Below are 19,229 nucleotides of genomic sequence, written 5' to 3'. Positions count from 1 at the left end.
GAGAGGGTGAGAGAGGGAGAGACCCTCCACTGGGACCACAGTCGTAATCAATGGGAAAGAGGGATGAGGAGGGGGATGGAGAGAAAGAGAAGAATGCAGTCAAGAGGGAGGTTACAATCAAAAGGAGAGATGGATGGAGGAGGAGAGAGAGAGAGAGAGATGAAAAAGCAAAAAGAGAAGTTTAGAGTCGAGTTGTGAATTTCTTTACTTCCTGTAATCAGGGAAAGCGCTCTCTCTCATCAGATGCCCTGAGGTAGATCCACCCTCTCCTTTAATCACAGAGTCAGACAGAGAGGGAGGAGAGAGAGAAAGAGAGAGAGGGGGGCAGTTAGCCATCAAGGTTAGACAAAAGTTCTCTCTCTTCTCCACTACTCTCCACTTCTCCTTGTGTCTCCTCTACTGTCTTTGAATGGGGCACATGGCCGTGAACTAGTGACACATTTTAATGCCCAGATATGATTGTAATCTGATCATCTGTAGTCGTATCTGTTCATTGCAGTCAGGTATAAGCAGGATATGTTCTGACATCCTCACAGCTCTCTCCGTCGCCCAACTCCCAACCATTTGTTACCTAAAAAATCTATTTCTCCCAACCGAGCATTTTGAAGGATTAGGAGGGCCATCTCCAATAATGCACCAGAATTGTGTAATCTGCCGAACACACCAAAACTTCCCTGTTTGATGTCATGGCTCTTTTAATTTCCTAAAACTGCAGATCTGTTGCTACCCCGTGATCCTTGTGCATTACATAATTGAGGTAGAACTGCTGTAGAAACTGGATATGTTAAACAATAAATTGTGTTTATCTTACTATGATATCCCTGACAGTTTTATGGATTCATCATTGTTTGGTTAAAGTACCATTATGTGGCTGGCTGAGTGTAAGCCTCTCTGTCTGTTTGTCTGTGAGACTGGCCTGTTTATTCACTTGATGAATATTCATCTGGTTTGTTGTGGAAAATTTGATCCAAAGATTAAAGCGGAGACTATTTAATTATATAATAGAAAAATATGTAATGCAAGCAGCTGCAGGGGAGATCTACCTCTCAAGTCTACAGTTAGCAGCACATGTCGTAAACCCAATTCCTCAAATAGAAATACAAGTGAATGGCATGAGGCACGGACACACTGGTAGCGTTTGCCGGCCGAGAGTACTTAGCCCCTCTGAATACAGTGCCGGACGTCATTTCAGAACAGAGTGCAAACTGATTCAACATGTCGAAAGAGTCTAGAACATCATCAGTAAGACGCCTACCGGCGGACGGTCCCTAAAACAAACTGCGCTGAACGAACGGCAGACCCTCATTCGGTGAGATGTGTTTTCTCTCACAACGTATACACATCTCACAACCTATACACATCTCACAACCTATACACATCTCACAACCTATACACATCTCACAACCTATACACGTCTCACAACCTATACACGTCTCACAACCTATACACGTCTCACAACCTATACACATCTCACAACCTACAGTGCCTTGAGAAAGTATTCGGCCCCCTTGAACTTTGCGACCTTTTGCCACATTTCAGGCTTCAAACATAAATATATAAAACTGTATTTTTTTGTGAAGAATCAACAACAAGTGGGACACAATCATGAAGTGGAACGATATTTATTGGATATTTCAAACTTTTTTAACAAATCAAATGGTCAGATGAAACCAAAATTGAACTTTTTGGCAACAATGCAAAATGTTATGTTTGGCGTAAAAGCAACACAGCTCATCACCCTGAACACACCATCCCCACTGTCAAACATGGTGGTGGCAGCATCATGGTTTGGGCCTGCTTTTCTTCAGCAGGGACAGGGAAGATGGTTAAAATTGATGGGAAGATGGATGGAGCCAAATACAGGACCATTCTGGAAGAAAACCTGATGGAGTCTGCAAAAGACCTGAGACTGGGACGGAGATTTGTCTTCCAACAAGACAATGATCCAAAACATAAAGCAAAATCTACAATGGAATGGTTCAAAAATAAACATATCCAGGTGTTAGAATGGCCAAGTCAAAGTCCAGACCTGAATCCAATCGAGAATCTTTGGAAAGAACTGAAAACTGCTGTTCACAAATGCTCTCCATCCAACCTCACTGAGCTCGAGCTGTTTTGCAAGGAGGAATGGGAAAAAAATTCAGTCTCTCGATGTGCAAAACTGATAGAGACATACCCCAAGCGACTTACAGCTGTAATCGCAGCAAAAGGTGGCGCTACAAAGTATTAACTTAAGGGGGCTGAATAATTTTGCACGCCCAACTTTTCAGTTTTTGATTTGTTAAAAAAGTTTGAAATATCCAATAAATGTCGTTCCACTTCATGATTGTGTCCCACTTGTTGTTGATTCTTCACAAAAAAATACAGTTTTATATCTTTATGTTTGAAGCCTGAAATGTGGCAAAAGGTCGCAAAGTTCAAGGGGGCCGAATACTTTCGCAAGGCACTGTATACACATCTCACAACCTATACACGTCTCACAACCTATACACATCTCACAACCTATACACATCTCACAACCTATACACGTCTCACAACCTATACACGTCTCACAACCTATACACATCTCACAACCTATACACATCTCACAACCTATACACATCTCACAACCTATACACATCTCACAACCTATACACATCTCACAACCTATACACATCTCACAACCTATACACATCTTTGTGTCTTTAGATATGTTTGTCAGATGTTACTATGGAATACTGAAGTATAATCACAAGCATTTCATACGTGTCAAAGGCTTCTATTGACAATTACATGAAGTTGATGCAAAGAGTCAATATTTGCAGTGTTGACCCTTCTTTTTCAAGACCTCTGCAATCTGCCCTGGCATTCTGTCAATTAACTTCTGGGCCACATCCTGACTGATGGCAGCCCATTCTTGCAAAATCAATGCTTGGAGTTTGTCAGAATTTGTGGGATTTTGTTTGTCCACCCGCCTTGAGGATTGACCACAAGTTCTCAATGGGATTAAGGCCTGGGGAATTTCCTGGCCATGGACCCAAAATATCAATGTTATGTTCCCTGAGCCACTTAGCCACTTTTGCCTTATGGCAAGGTGCTCCATCATGCTGAAAAAGGTATTGTTCGTCACCAAACTGTTCCTGGATGGTTGGGAGAAGTTGCTCTCGGAGGATGTGTTTTGCATGTCGTTTTCCACTCGTCCCCCTCTCTGATGCGGACCAGATGGTAGGCAGGTCGAGTTTGGTGAACACCGTGGCACCATGGAGGGGGGCAAAAGCAGAACTGATGAGTGGCAAGGGGTACTTGTTCTTCACAGTGATGTTATTCAGCCCACGGAAGTCTATGCACGACCTGAGAAGTGGAGGGGAGCGTGGCAGGAGCAGATGTAACAGCGACTTCGGGATGCTGGTCTTCTAGGCAGAGTTCCTCTGTCCAGTGTCTGTGTTATTTTGCCCATCTTAATCTTTTTTTTATTGAGATATGGCTTTTTCTTTAAAACTCTACCTAGAAGGCCAGCATCCCAGAGTCGCCTCTTCACTGTTGACATTGAGCCTGGTGTTTTGTGAGTACTATTTAATGAAGCTGCCAGTTGAGGACTTGTGAGGCATCTGTTTCTCAAACTAGACACTGTAATGTACTTGTTCTCTTGCTCAGTTGTGCACCGGGGCCTCCCACTTTTTCTATTCTGGTTATGCGCTGTTCTGTGAAGGGAGTAGTACACAGCGTTGTAATAGATCTTCAGTTTCTTGGCAATTTCTCGCATGGAATAGCCTTCATTTCTCAGAACAAGAATAGACTGACGAGATTCAGAAGAATGTTCTTTGTTTCTGGCCATTTTGAGCCTGTAATCGAACCCACAAATGCTGATGCTCCAGACACTCAACTAGTCTGAAGAAGGCCAGTTTTATTGCTTCTTTAATCAGAATAACTTTTCAGCTGTGCTAACATAATTGCAGAAGGGTTTTCTAATGATCAATTAGCCTTTTAAAATGATAAACTTGGATTAGCTAACACAATGTGCTATTGGAACACAGAAGTGATGGTTGCTGATAATGGGCCTCTGTACTCCTATGTAGAAATCCCATAAAAAATCTGCCGTTTCTAGCTACAATAGTCATTTACAACATTAACAATGTCTACACTGTATTTCTGATCAATTTGATGTTATTGTAATTGTCACGTTCTGACCTTAGTTCTTTTATTATGTCTTTGTTTTAGTATGGTCAGGGCGTGAGTTGGGTGGGTTGTCTATGTTCCTTTTTCTATGTTTTGGCATTTCTGTGTTTGGCCTGGTTTGGCCTGGCTGTTTATCGTTGTCCCTGATTGAGAACCATATTTAGGTAGCCTGGTTATACTTTTGAGTTGTGGTTGATTATTTTCCGTGTTGGTGTTTGTTACCACACGGGACCGTTTTGTTTGTTTCACTTTGTTATTTTGTATTTTTGTAGTGTTCAGTTGTCTTATTAAAATGGACACTTACCACACTGCGTATTGGTCCAATCTCTCTTACTCCTCGTCAGAGGAAGACGACGAATGTTACAGTAATGGACAAAAAATGTGATTTTCTTCCAAAAATAAGAATTTCTAAGTTTCCCCAAACTTTTGAACAGTAGTGTATATGTATATTTTTTCATCCCCTTTATTGGATCAAGATCCCACACTACAGTACATCACCATTCAGCCCTCATTTGTCATGCTCAAATATGAGAACATATGGTAAAGAGGATTTTTTTTAAACTCCAGAGCTCCCTCATCGACAGAGCACAATGCCCCCGAAGGCCCCTTGTACAAATGACGGTTCCCCACCAGCCTCTAATAGGCATACTTAACCCTCAGCCTTGATACCAGCATCCCCTTGGGCATGCCCACCACATCCACAGACCCCTGTCCCTGTATGCAATTTTACTTGGTCTTCCAGATAGCTAGCTTGGCTGCTCCTGATATGAAGTTGTGTAGGACTACCACTCCCCTGAGCCTAAAACTATACTTCGGTCTAAAAGAGAACAACCTGGAAGAGAAGACCTCTCGGGACAGAATGGACAACCCTCCCCAACGCTAGGATCTAGGTGCACCAGATGTCAGTTGGTGGCTATCACCCCATGTATTATCCTCCATTGGAGGTCAGCTGTCGGTTTATCAATTGGCAGCTTATATAGAGACGGCCAGCAGCCTTTCGGGGAAGCACCTTTCCTCCCATTGCCGTGAACTCCCCCAGTTCTGGGGTCTTGAATGGCAGCAGCAGCCCCTCACCCTCCTGCACCGCCCCCGCAGCAGGGTGACGTCATTCAGAGTAGGGACAACGTAAGCTTGGCTCTTCTTCTATTGGTCAGCGTGTGTGTAATAGGACACTTATGCCTGATAAGTTGCTGGCAAGGATTCAGAGACCTCTGTTACCAACTGCTTCAGCAGGCTAAATCTTCCACTTCTGAAGACTCAACAAGATTGGGTTTAAGCAATATGGTAATTGCTACACCTTGCCTTCTGATTAGCTGGGTGGAATCTTCTCCATATTGTTTACACCTTGACACCCACAAGGTTTCATGGTTCCTTGAGGTTTCATGAGATGTTGTGGAAATTAATATTTGTGTCATTCTCAACTTTTGGCCACAACTGTATAATATTTCTCTATCCTGGCTCTCTCTCTTTCCTATCACTTTCTTGCTCAGTCTCTTCTCTCTCTCGGGAGGATAAGTTAAAAGCACATTACTGGGGCTACCTGAGAGCTGAGGATTCTTGCGGAATGTTAAACAGTCTTATCAAATGGCACTCCGCATGACATCCCAGGGCCCTAGACACTGCTGGTCAGAGGTTGGCATAGGCATTTCTGTCATCTGTTCAACTTTATTGTCAAGATTAGCTTTTAAAATATGATTCCAAATGAAGGGGAATTCATTTTTAACACGTTGCAACACACTGTCTCACCACTTGGTTTTTCATCTCAAATCCGACTGTGTCGTAAGTCTTCATATACAGGCCCAGCCGTGGGTGAAGCTTGTAATGATTCGTTTGGGACGCCTGGATCAATATGTTAGCTGAGCTCCATATCGGCAGCTGGGGAGATGGTTTGTGTGTGTTTTCTGATCAGGCGCAACGGAGCAGGAGTTATGACTCAGAGGCACTGCAGCATTAAATACCCTGTACACACACACACACACACACTCCTCTCCACTCCACTCCCCTGAACTGAACTCAAACATGGTCCACAGTGCTGAGTCAGAGGCCAGAATAACATTGTTCTCTTTTGAACAACAAAATATAGTTTTTCCTGGTCTTTATTCCGCCTGGTCCTATTGATAAGGTTTCAGAAAAAGACCCCTCTCAGAAGATTATATTACAGTCATTAGAAGTAACAGACGAACTCTCTGTTCCCATTGTAACTAGCTAGCATGTATTTGTCCTTTAAAGAGCGACTGCCTTTAAAAAGCAACAAAGCAACAAATCCCTTTGAAAACGGCCTATGTGGCACCGATATGAGTCAGAAACCGCTATTCTAGTGTCAAAATTGACTACAAAGTGTAAATAGTATCATTTTGGTCATAAAGTCAGTCTCGTATAAAATGGAGTTTGGATCATCCATGCGTCACACTGGGTAAATGTGGAGGTTGGGTTTTGATTTGACGATGTCCATGTTTGCCCACTAACATGGGGTGAACAGCTGCAGTGATGGCTCTCTATTCCAGCAGCTCTCACTGTTCACATAAGACAAAACGTTGCAAATTCTTTTACACCTTAGTTAGATGTATAATTGTGCAACTAAAACATCCTCGGCCAAAACGTCAAAATGTATTACAGATTTCTTGCGTTTTCTTAGATTCATTCTGGGGATTTTGAGGAACTGAAATAGGCTTCTCGTGGGAATAACAACATTAACTAAATAACCAAATGCGAAATCAGTCCTCTAAGACTGATTAGATGACTGATCACCGGCTTTCTAGCCATCGCCGCTCCATTTTATATGTCCATTTGTCTTGTCTTGTTTCCATACACACCTGGTTTTCATTTCCCCAATCAATCTACTTGTATTTAACCCTCTGTTTCCCATCATGTATTTGTGTGTAAATGTTATTGTGGTGTCTTATTACGCGCTTTACTTTTGTTATGTTCCGTGTTTTGAGCGCGTTTGATTTATGTAGTGCTCTCGTTTTGGAACTAAAATAAAAGTGCGCCTGTTTACATCATGCTACTCTCCTGCACCTGACTTCGCCTCTTATACACCCGCTGACACAAATGGAATCAGAAATTCTCATCAATGGCGGACTACCTACAACCACAGACTATCTGCACTGACTCTATGCACACTCATAAACTCTGTCCAAACACCCAGACACTGTCGCACCCACACACACTGGCATACTCACATACTGACGCTCACACGCTATCACCATGTACGTTGCTGCTACTATTTATTATATCTATTTAACCCTTCTTTTACCAGGCAAGTTGACTGAGAACATGTTCTCATTTACAGCAACAAACTGGGGAATAGTTACATGGGAGAGGAGAGGGGACGAATGAGCCAATTGGAAGCTGCAGAGTCACTTTAAACCCTGATTACATGCACATACAGTGCCTTCGGAAAGTATTCAGACCCCTTAACTTTTTACACATTTTGTTACGTGCCTTATTCTAAAATGTATTAAATACAACAAAAACTCCGCAATCTACAAACAATACCCCATAATCACAAAGCCAAAAAATGTCTGCAGCATTGAAGGTCCCCAAGAACACAGTGGTCTCCATCATTCTTAAATGGAAGATGTTTGGAACCACCAAGACTCTTCCTAGAGCTGGCCACCCTGCCAAACTGAGCAATCGGAGGAGAAGGGCCTTGGTCAGGGAGGTGGCCAAGAACCTGATGGTCACTCTGACAGAGCTCCAGTGTTCCTCTGTGGAGATGGAAGAAACTTCCAGAAGGACAACCATCTCTGCAGCTCTCCACCAATCAGGCCTTTATGGTAGAGTGTCCTGACGGAAGCCACTCCTCACTAAAAGGCACATGACAGCCCGCTTGGAGTTTGCCAAAAGGCACCTTAAGACTCTCAGACCATGAGAAACAAGATTCTCTGGTCTGATGAAACCAAGATTGAACTCTTTGGCCTGAATGCTAAGCGTCACGTCTGGAGGAAACCTGGCATCATCCCTACGGTGAAGCATGGTGGTTGCAGCATAATACTGTGGGGGTGTTTTTCAGCAGCAGGGACTGGGAGACTAGTCAGGATCGAGGGGAAAATGAACAGAGCAAAGCACAGAGATCCTTAATGAAAACCTGCTCCAGAGCGCTCAGGACCTCAGACTGTGGCGAATGTTCCCCTTCCAACAGGACAACGACCCTAAGCACATAGCCAAGACCATGCAAGAGTGGCTTCGGGACAAGTCTCTGAATGTCCTTGAGTGGCCCAGCCAGAGTCCTTACTTGAACCCGATCAAACTTCTCTGGAGAGACCTGAAAATAGCTGTGCAGCAACGCTCTCCATCCGAACTGACAGAGCTTGAGAGGATCAGCAAAGAAGAATAGGAGAAACTCCCCAAATACCCAATAAGTAAATGTGATATTTTTATTTTATAAATTAGCAAAACATCTAAAACCCTGTTTTTGCTTTGTCATTATGGGGTATTGATGAGGGGGAAAAACTATTTTAATCAATTTTAGAATAAGGCTGTAATGTAACAATATTTGGAAAAAGTCCAGGGGTCTGAATACTTTCTTAAGGCACTGTAGCTACCTCAACTTTCACCAATATCCTTGCCATTGATTTGGGACTGATATTGACCCTGTATATAGTGTATATATTCATGTATGTATTAATCTATTGTCATGTGTGTTTTATCATCTGACCTAGTATTATTGCATTGTGTGAAAAAGCATTTCACTGTACTGTTTACACCGGCTGTATCCTGTTCACGTGAGAAAAAAAAAACGTTGATTTGATTTGACACACACAAACGCACGCGCACACATACGCACACATACGCACACACACACACAGTGTAGTAGTAGGACCTCTCCTGGCAGTATGAGAGGTCCTGTTAATGCAGTTTTAATGGGGTTCTGATGGCCTGTCGTCTAGCAGGGTTTAAATGTTTTAATGTTGCTATTCCTCACTCCACTACTTTCAGCCTGGGAGGAGTGGGACCAGGGAACAGCCTTGGGGTTAAAGAGCTCTAACTGGAACTATGAGCTATTATAGCTATCCATTCCTTTCCAAAATGCTTAGAACTGGCTTAAAGGGATACTATGGGATTTTGGCAATGAGGGCCTTTACCTACAGTACTTCCCCAGAGGCAGATTAACTTGTGGATACCATTTTTATGTCTCTGTGTGCAGTTTGAAGGAAGTTGCGTAAGCGCAATGACTGGAAGTCGATGGGTATAGCATGCTAGCAGATACCCATAGACTTCCTGGCATTGCGCTAACACTAGTTTGTGAAACTACCTCTCTCTAACTTCCTTCATACTGGACACAGAGACATAAAAATGGTACGAGTTGATCTGTCTCTGCGGAGACATTAGAGCTGGATTGCCAAAATCCCTAAGAATCCCTTTTAAGGCATGAGGAAGTAAAGCTGAGAGTATGGGGTAATCAAGAGATTTTACCTTTATTTAACTAGGCAAGTAAGTTAAGAAGAAATTCTTATTTTCAATGACGGCCTAGGAACGATGGGTTAACTTCCTTGTTCAGGGTCAGAATGACAGATTTTTACCTTGTCAGCTTAGGGATTTGAACTTGCAACCTTTCAGTTACTAGTCCAATGCTCTAACCACTAGGCTACCCTGCCGCCCCAGATGATGATGAGGAGGTGAGGGTACGGGGTTGAGAAAGAGGTGAATGATGGGGGGGAGGGGTTATGGGGAGATGAGGGGACATGGGGGGGGGGGGGCAATCATGTTTCTAAGAGGAACACAGAGGGTCTTTCATTGTACCCTCACACACAGGGGAACATTCCCATAGCTACCCCTGAGAGAGGGAGAGTGGGGGTGAGAGAGGCGAGGGGGTTACGAGTTGAGAAACCCAAGAACACACTCAGCACTGAAGGACCACAGCTCTAATGAAGAGTACAGGAATTATGAGTGTATTTATAAGTACGGCCAAGAGTGCCTGTGTACATGTGTGTGTGTGTGTGTGTGTGTGTGTGTGTGTGTGTGTGTGTGTGTGTGTGTGTGTGTGTGTGTGTGTGTGTGTGTGTGTGTGTGTGTGTGTGTGTGTGTGTGTGTGTGTGTGTGTGTGAATGCACCTACATGTTAAATGAGTGGTGTGTGTGTGAGTGAGTGTGTGGTGAGACACATAATATGTGTGTGAGGAGAATGACTGTGGGGTCAGGTCTGGTGAGTATTTAAAAAGACATTCTACTCCAAAATTATTGAAAATAAAATGATGGTGACATCTAGAACATCATTCCCCTGCAGAAATGAGCCCAATAACATATTGGTCCATATTATCAGGCAACTGTGCTATTTAGCAATGAGCATTATCACCTGTAGTTCCAGGTAGAATCCTTTTGGACGTTCTCCCTGGATCCAAAAGGGGTTCTCCTATGGGGACAGCCGAATAACCCTTTTGGAACCCTTTTTTCTAAGAGTGTAGGTGCCTGGTTTTGGAACTGCCGGAACACAGCCTGATTGAACCCCTGCATGCATTCGTATGGACACACATGCACGTGTTTGAGGACAACCTGTGATCCCTTGCCAGTACAAACACACCTCCATTCCATCACCTTGTCTATGCCAAACTCCAGCTGCCTAGAGACTCTAGTGTGCTCTGTGGAAACATATCATGCAATACAGTGGAGAAAACTCATATTGGAAACAATTCATTGCATTCATTATGGTTATAAACCATGTGTGTGTGTGTGTGTGTGTGTGTGTGTGTGTGTGTGTGTGTGTGTGTGTGTGTGTGTGTGTGTGTGTGTGTGTGTGTGTGTGTGTGTGTGTGTGTGTGTGTGTGTGTGTGTGTGTGTGTGTGTGTGTTAGGCATGCAAATGAAAGGAGGAACTGTGATATTTCCCCAGAGGGGTGTGTCAGAAGTTGTGTCTTATGCCACCTGCCTGTTCAGAAGGGAGCAATGTTTTGTAGAGCAGGGCCCAGATTCACAAAACCTTCTTAAGAAGAAATGTATTCTAAACTGCCATTTTCTTCCTTAAATATAGACAAGTAGAAACTTAAGCAAAGTGTCTATTACTCAAAAAAGGTTTCTCCTTAAGCAAAAAGTTAAGAAGAAATTAGATCCTTGAAAATAAAGTTCTTGGAAATGTTGTTAATTCCAAGACAGCTAAACCCTTGTCTTAAACTGAGGGCAGTGAGAGATAAAGCTCATGAAAGCGATTGTTTAATTCACTCCCATACTTCATCTGAAAGTTTCAGTATTGATTATTTTGAACCCAAGAACATGTTTTAGAACAGCAATCTCAAGAAATATGCTAACGTGATTGCCATTGCTAGCTAGATAAAACGGTTGCCAGGCAACAAACCTCTTAAGAAGATTTGTAAGAAGATATTTGAGAAGTTCGTAAGAAAAGCATTAAATATTAAGATATTGTTGAGGAATTGCACTTAGCAAACTATCTTATGAACTTCTTTTTTCTTAAGAAGCTCCTTACATTTTTGCTTAAAAAGTGTTTTGTGAATCTGGGCCCTGATATGATATTATGTCATGCAGAATTAAACTGGGGATCATGTCAGCACTATTCATTACATTTCTAGATGCAATGCTTCACCTTTCTGAATACATTCCAGATGTGATGTCCCAGGAGCCTGGGCCCCACTCTATTGTGATGCTTCCTGTTTTTCTTCCTCAGTTAAAGTCTGTTTTCTCAGTGTGATGTGATGCATGGCTAAAGACTAGGTGACAGAGGCAAGCACAGAGAGACAGGGCAAGGGCACATCTTTAAGGAGACTTTGTTTCAGGCTTCTGGCTGTCAGCCATCATCTTCCACACACAGTAGCAAGACCACATTCACACATTTGGTGGCAAGACCAGGCTCACACACACTGTGGCAAGACCACATTCACACACAAGTGCATGTGTACCAACAAGTTTACGGCAGCGGAGACACACACAAACTATTCCAAATATGTGAATTAATGCTCAGAAAAACAATTCAAGACCCCCACATGTAGAGGCAGCAGAACAACAATAAAATGACAAAATGAACAATAGTGCCGTAGTTTGTAGATCACTAATAGATACTATTATACTGTATACAAGTTGACAATCTTTGCTAAGGTCTTTGTGCAGTCTGTCCCAGATAAATATCCTACACTGTACCGCCACCTGGTGGTTCAATCATGTAAAAAACAACTGGAGGAAAATCTGTGCCTGATAACAGCTTGAACATTCAAACAAATGTTAATTTTTTCAGCCGACTACTTAGTACCTACCTACCTCTTTGTTCCTTGTAAATTATACAACATTTTAAAACTGAATAGAATCAGTATGAGGTTCATGGCCAAACTTATCATTTTGTCAAATAGAAGGCATCATGTGGTAAAATAACTTTAATTAAAAACTAGCTATCTAAAAATGGTCAGTGCATATAGACACCTGTTCAAACATCACATATCCTTCATCACACAGAGACCTTGTAGGCTACATCCAAAGCCACAAACAAATACTTTAAGAACATAATTATAAAAGCATCTCTGTAAAACAACAATAATAATACACATCGTTGCTTCTCAATACAGCCATAAACAGCAGAATGTTCTATAAAGCACAAAAAGAGAAGAGTACACACAGCAAGTGACAGTTTTTGTGTGACAAATATATCATTGTGCATCATCCTTTGGCCACTAGGCGGTGTAAACAAGCTAAAATATGTATGTTGAACAATCTCATCCATCCACCCTGTGTGTGTGTGTGTGTGTGTGTGTGTGTGTGTGTGTGTGTGTGTGTGTGTGTGTGTGTGTGTGTGTGTGTGTGTGTGTGTGTGTGTGTGTGTGTGTGTGTGTGTGTGTGTGTGTGTGTGTGTGTGTGTGTGTGTGTGTGTGTGTGTGTGTGTGTGTGTGTGTGTGTTGGTGGGGGACTTTGTGTGATTTCACTGCTTCAAGCTTTGATTTGAGTTTCACAAAGGAAACCTTCAAATCATGAAGGACTGGGTGTGCTTGTAGTTCTTGGGCTGCAGAAAGGGAAAGAGTATCCATCAGTTCACTAGACCTGTTGGTATTATCAACAACTCAGTCTTATCAACACGGTGGTGTGGTCAACAACTGCTCAAAGACCAGTCCAATGTAAAACATGACAACTTCTCTACCAAGCCTATACTGATAGTAGAAGGACTAGGGTTGGGAACACACTCACGTTTCTGGTGGGAGGAGGAGGTGGATTGTAGGAGTTGGTGCTAAAAGAAAAAATACAAACACCACTATGAATTATTTTGATTTTTTTTCTGTAAAGAGCTAAATGAAATGAACTAATGAAAAACACAATGATAAGTTGCCAGAATGGTTGTCTGAAACACGAACCTTCTTCCTTTCTGCTCCTCTGTTGGCAAACATGAAGAACAGGACAGTTAGAACATATTGCTAATGTTATCGGTCAGTCACAAGCTCAGTCAGTAGTGGTAAGTGCTCACGCTTTTTGCAGCAGCCCCGTCGATGGCAGAGGCACACACCCAGGCAGCACATGACAACGAGCAGGAAGAGACCTACAGCTCCGGCTATCAGTGTCGTCATACTCAACTGATCTGAAAGAGGGGGCACAGAGGCCAAGACGAAGAGATGGGATAGGGGCCGAGAGTGAACAGAGAAATGCAAGAAAGATAAGCATGATTGATGATTGGAAAAGAGAGAGAGGGTGAAAAAAAGGAAGAAAAAAGACAGAAAGGGTTCAAATTTCCACAAACATTCTAACACACACACACACACACACACACACACACACACACACACACACATACACACACACTGGATTGTACATACATTCTATGACCTTCATGTGATGGGCCACACAGCTCTTTGGCGCCCCCACACTGTTGGATGCCTCGCAACGATACTGGCCTGAGTCAGCCTTGGACACACTCTTGAACTTCTGCTCCGGAGACACACAGGGAGAGTAGAGAATCGGTGAGGACAGAAAGAGAGTATGCAGTGTGAGAAAACGTCATTAACGTGCCTTTGATCAGGCACGTGAACCACCTCCATTACATGTTACTCACCAGTGTTCCCTTGTCAGTGTCCATGCTAAAGGAGGTGTCAGTTGTGTGTGTGGTGCTCAGCGCCTTGTTGTCTTTGTACCAGATGTAGGTAGGAGGGGGTACACTGAGTTTATCCTTACAGTGGAGCTCTACCCCTGCCCCAGACAAAACTGAGCTGGGCACCTCACAGGACGGGGTGTGGGGGGGCACTGGGGGAGGAGGATAGGATTACTATTGACAGCACAAAGGCCCCTCAGCACAAATACACAGACACCCTCAATCTCTCTCTCACACACACATCCACACGCACACTCTCACCCAGTACGTTGAGGGTGACGTTAATCTCTCCCAGGTTGGTGTGGTCTGCTGGAGCACTGACCTCACAGCGGTACAGCCCAGAGTCCTTCTGGGTAACGGCGTGCAGCGTCACTGTCGCACCCTCGATGTTGGCCCGACCTGCAAAGGATCCTGGGATACCACAGGTGTCAAGGGTTACAAAGATGAGAGAAAAAGTGTAGAGAGAGGAAAGAAGAAAAAACAACAAGAGGGGGAGGAATGTAGTAAGAGATGGTGTTAGAGGGGAAGAGATAGGAGACGGAGGAGAGGTGGAGCGGTGCAGTAGAGTAGAATCATGAAAAGGTTGAAGAAAGAGAGGCGAGGAGAAAGAGAGAGAAGGAGGTCTAGTGGTCACCGCTGAATTTGCCATCGAAATAAACAAAGGTGATGTCCTTCCCTTTCTTCTTCCACTCGATACGAGGGTTAGTCTCCTTCTCTGTCTTGAACTGACAGGACAGCACAGCGTCTGACAGAGACCGAGAAATTCAGAGAGAGAGACAAAAACAGTGAACAAAACATTTCATGAACTCTCACAATTCATCCCCTCCCCTTCTCTTCGTCATCTAACTCCTCCTCTCATACCTGTGTTCTCATGGACCACCACTTTGGCCTTACTGGTGCTCACTGTCAGAGAGAGGGAGGCAGGACCTGAGACAGTGAGACAGTGAGAGAGAGAGAGAGAGAGAGAGAGAGGGGATTCAAGAGTAAATAATACACACAGCAGCACTCAACATTAACTATTTGTAGCAATGTTTCTAACTTCTAACTTTCTTTCTTAAATACAAAAACTTTATGTAAACATGAACTGAACTGAGATTTTGTACTACACAGTCCAGATTGGGCTGAGGGGGGTATTTCAGAAGGTATTTGTTTGAGAAAGAGCAGACACAAATCCAGACACAGACAGACACAGAGACACGCACACACACACAATGAAAACACTCATTCACTTACTATACACACTCACTAACACATGTACACACACACAGAGCGAGGCGGTGTAAACCCACAGAATAGATATGCCCTGGTGCCTGGTGTTACCAGTAGGAATGTCGTGTGTAGGAGGAATGGAGGTGATGGATGGCAGACCACTGATCTCTACATGACCTGATTAACCTGCACATACACTTTAACATAGGAATACACACATACTGAAACAACACGCAAATATCAACACAGGAAAACATTATCTGGGAGATGATTTGTTTACTCTCTCTCTTTCAGACACACACATTTGACATTTGAGTAATTCAGCAGATGCTCTCATCCAGAGTGACTTACAGTAGTGAGTGCATACACACGCAGACAGTAGATGGAGACGGCTGCTGGTCATCCACTATCACTGTCCTTAATATTTTTGACTCTGTGTTTGTGTGTGGGGGGGGTCCCCTCTATACAAAGCCCCTCTGTATCACAGTAACTCTACACCAACATAGGGTTTTTAACTCTCTCTCTCTCTCTCTCTCTCTCTCTCTCTCTCTCTCTCTACCTCACACACACACACATCAGTCATCTAACCTAACTGTAATTGCTGATATTACATCAGATTTCTTTGGACCAGTGAACAGTGATAACGATTCCCATGGCTGTTTGGAAGAACAACCTCAAACACTACAGACAGTCTGTAACCCTTCCAGATAGCAACTGATTGCATCTCTGGCCAATTAGCAGCTGGGTCATGGAGGGGCTATTGACAACATTAAACAGGACCATTGCCTGCCTACACCAGGCATCAGAGAGGTTGGCTCTCCAGAACCCTGGAGCCCCTCGGAGATCTGGCCTTTCATCAGTCTCTGGGTCTCTGGGCTTGGACAGCATCAGAGGGTCTAAGGTAAATAGAAGATCTGTATGATTCCCGTCCCACTCTTCCCAACCCCAACCCACTCCCAGTCCAATCAAATCAAATCAAATCAAATGTATGTATAAAGCCATTCTTACATCAGCTGATATCTCAAAGTGCTGTACAGAAACCCAGCCTAAAACGCCAAACATGCAGGTGCAATCCCGAAACACATTACACACACTTCACCAAATCGAACTGTTTAAAGTGTGCTTAGTCTCAGGGACACATACACAAGAACATACAATGCACGCAATGCATATATATATAGCTTACACACACACATACAGCGTGAGAGGCAAAGCTATGGTAAACACTATGATGGAAAATGAAGTGGGAGGCTGTCAATGTTGTGACCCACATTTGCACCCCAGTTCCCCAAACCCTCTTGCTGCTTAATGTGTAAACGTATGTGTTTAAACTGTAGTGCTCTGTGTTGTAAATGTGTCTGAAACTTTGTGTGTTCCTATTTTGACCAGGTCTCTTTTGTAAAAGAGACTGTTCATCTCAATGAGACTAACCTGTTAAAATAAATAAATATCAATACCATATAGCCTGTATGGTATTGAATACAACTATCCTGTATTAGTCATATGTATGAAGGTTGCAGTGTGCATGACAGCTCATTGACTCCCCTTGAAATCATATTTTCACAGTGGTATAAAGTACGTAAGTAAAAATACTTAAGTAGTTGTGGGGGGTCTCTGTACTTTACTATTTATATTTTTACAACACTACATTCCTAAAGAAAAGAATGTACATTTTACTTGTTACATTTTCCCTGACACCCAAAAGTACTTGTTACATTTTGAATGCATAGTAGGACAGCAAAATGGTCCATTCACACATTTATCAAGAGAACATCTCGGTCATCCCTACTGCTTGGTGGACTCACTAAACACACATGCTTCGTTTGTAAATTGTGTGCCCCTGGCAATCCATTAAAAAAAATGTATTGTGCGGTCTGGTTTGCTTTATATAATGATTTATACTTTAACTTTTGATACTTAAGAATATTTTAGCAATTACATTTACTTTAGATACTTAAGTATATTTAAAAACAAATACTTTTAGATTTTTACTCAATTACTCAATTAGTATTTTACTGGATGACTTACACTTGTACTTGAATACATTTATATTAAGGTATCTTGACTTTTACTCAAATATGAGAATTGGGTACTTTTTCCACCACTGTATTTTCAGACAAAATATCCATTGGGCCAAGATAAAACAAATAAAAGTCTGCATCTCCATCTACTCACTCTGCAACAAGACGAGGAAGATAAGAGACAAAATCCCCATGCTGTCCATAGTTCTTCCAAACGAGTAAACAGTGTCCAGTGAATTTAAATAACCTAGAAAGATATTTGAGTGTCTGAGAACGTTCGCTCCAGACAAGACTGAAACACTTCCAGACGTTCAGAAGTTCTTGAAGTTTTCTATGTGCGCGCTCCCGATGGAGACCATTTCATCGAGCGGAGATACTCAGGCGCGCGCTCACCACGACACACGCGTCTGTGATTTTGGCTATAGTAGACAAACGTTTTGTCCTCGAAGAGGATTTTACCTCTTCAGTGTGTGTAGGCAGTAAACGGTTATGTACAACGTTATTAACGAATAATGGGCCAATGTATATACCGTCAAATACACCACCCAGCAAACACACAACGTTCTCTAAAGGTTGTGGGACTTAAAGATGCACTATGCAGAAATCCACCATTCCCCTGGTTGCAAACATTCTAATAGTTAGCCTAATTTCAGTTTATGTGACAAAACAAGCAAGCATAGTGTAGAGAATCACTGTACGATCTACTAAACTGCTGTGAAATATATTTTCCATAAGCAAAAATATAGTATTTTCAGCTGTTTGAAGCTGGTGTACAAAACCGAAATTAAAAGATGCAAAACAAAATGGAAGAATGGAAGGTATAGAAATAGCACACAGTACAGAACTACTGCTTCTTAGACTTTCTTTCAATATGAATGCCAGAACTGTAACACACATTTCTATGTGAATTTGGTTGGGTCGCCCAAAAAGTGACATATTGCAGCTTTAATGTGTCATTGCTACTATCATGTATGTTAGATATAGCCTACAGTAGCCAAAATAGTGATGATCAATTTGTAATTTTCTACCAATTTGTAGCAAACATCTTTTCTCTATCAATTTGTGACAAAGGTGTACTTGTTGTCTTGTTGAAGTAACAAGTGCTAAGTTGTGATAACATTCATATTTCTGTTTATGCTCATTGTACAATCTAGGCTACAGCACTGTTTTTGCAAATGTAGATATTTTTATGTTTTTATTTTAAAATGTGTGGTTGTTATAAGTAGGGCTGTGCTTTTTAGGTACTTTTTGAGCCACTTTTCTTTTACCGGTATTTCCAGCATTATCCACTAGTGTTGCTGCAGGAAGAAAATCCTAGGAAATGTTATTTAATTGAGATAAGCTGTCTCCAATCAACCAATCAATGTCTTGTTGTGCATGTGTGCAGGCCTGAACCAGGGTAGACGTAGCTCTGAGAATGTTCTTCGCACAAAAACTATTATTTGGCAGGGAATGCTATTTGTAGATCAGTAATTCTACTACACCTCACTTTACTCAAGCTGATGCTCTCCAACGGACTCGGAAGTTGTAGCTAGAAATGTGTCAATTAGGGGCAGTTAAAGGGGAGAGTCAATGAAATCAATCAAGTATATTGTAGCGAATTCATGTGTAGCCCCGACCGGGACTTGAACCAAGGTCTAGGTGGGGGGTTTGGACCTATTGGCGTAACAGTTAAGGTGTTGGTTTGACAGTCGCTGTAATGCGATGCTACTGGCGGCAGAGAAGTCAGGCACAGGAGAGCAGAAACTGATTTACAACAGTTGTGTTTAATAACCATAAACCACCATCAACAGAACAATAAAATAAATGGGTCAAACAAAACGCGGTACATACC

The 19,229-nt window shown here is 42.5% G+C and overlaps 1 protein-coding gene across 2 annotated transcripts; it reads right to left on the bottom strand.

Moving 5' to 3' along the window:
* Window positions 1-11,872: 11,872 nt before the first annotated feature.
* Window positions 11,873-17,692, bottom strand: LOC109871182 (junctional adhesion molecule B-like). Of its 2 annotated transcripts, XM_020462007.2 has the most exons (10): window positions 17,550-17,692; window positions 15,027-15,092; window positions 14,800-14,910; window positions 14,427-14,576; window positions 14,130-14,317; window positions 13,894-14,002; window positions 13,548-13,658; window positions 13,438-13,456; window positions 13,274-13,313; window positions 11,873-13,091 (listed from the first exon to the last, which is right to left on the bottom strand). In XM_020462007.2, exons 1-10 carry the CDS (start codon window positions 17,596-17,598, stop codon window positions 13,053-13,055), a joined length of 882 nt encoding a protein of 293 aa, XP_020317596.2. In that variant the 5' UTR covers window positions 17,599-17,692; the 3' UTR covers window positions 11,873-13,052. The 2 variants fall into 2 exon arrangements, with proteins under 2 accessions (XP_020317596.2, XP_031661825.1); XM_031805965.1 differs by having other exon boundaries at window positions 14,427-14,910; window positions 17,550-17,689.
* Between the last annotated feature and the right edge of the window lie 1,537 nt (window positions 17,693-19,229).

This window comes from Oncorhynchus kisutch, linkage group LG26 (assembly GCF_002021735.2).
Source record: "Oncorhynchus kisutch isolate 150728-3 linkage group LG26, Okis_V2, whole genome shotgun sequence".
Lineage (NCBI taxonomy): Eukaryota > Metazoa > Chordata > Actinopteri > Salmoniformes > Salmonidae > Oncorhynchus > Oncorhynchus kisutch.
This window is presented reverse-complemented; position numbering and strand designations above follow the sequence as displayed.

Bases quoted from the DNA above. Each gene is read 5' to 3' on its own strand.
- LOC109871182 (XM_031805965.1), bottom strand. The intron at 14,003-14,129 runs GTGAGTAACATG...TCTCCGGAGCAG, and splicing joins ACACTGACAAGGGAACACTG to AAGTTCAAGAGTGTGTCCAA. The intron at 13,092-13,273 runs GTGAGTGTGTTC...CCCTTTCTGCAG, and splicing joins CTCCTCCTCCCACCAGAAAC to CCCAAGAACTACAAGCACAC.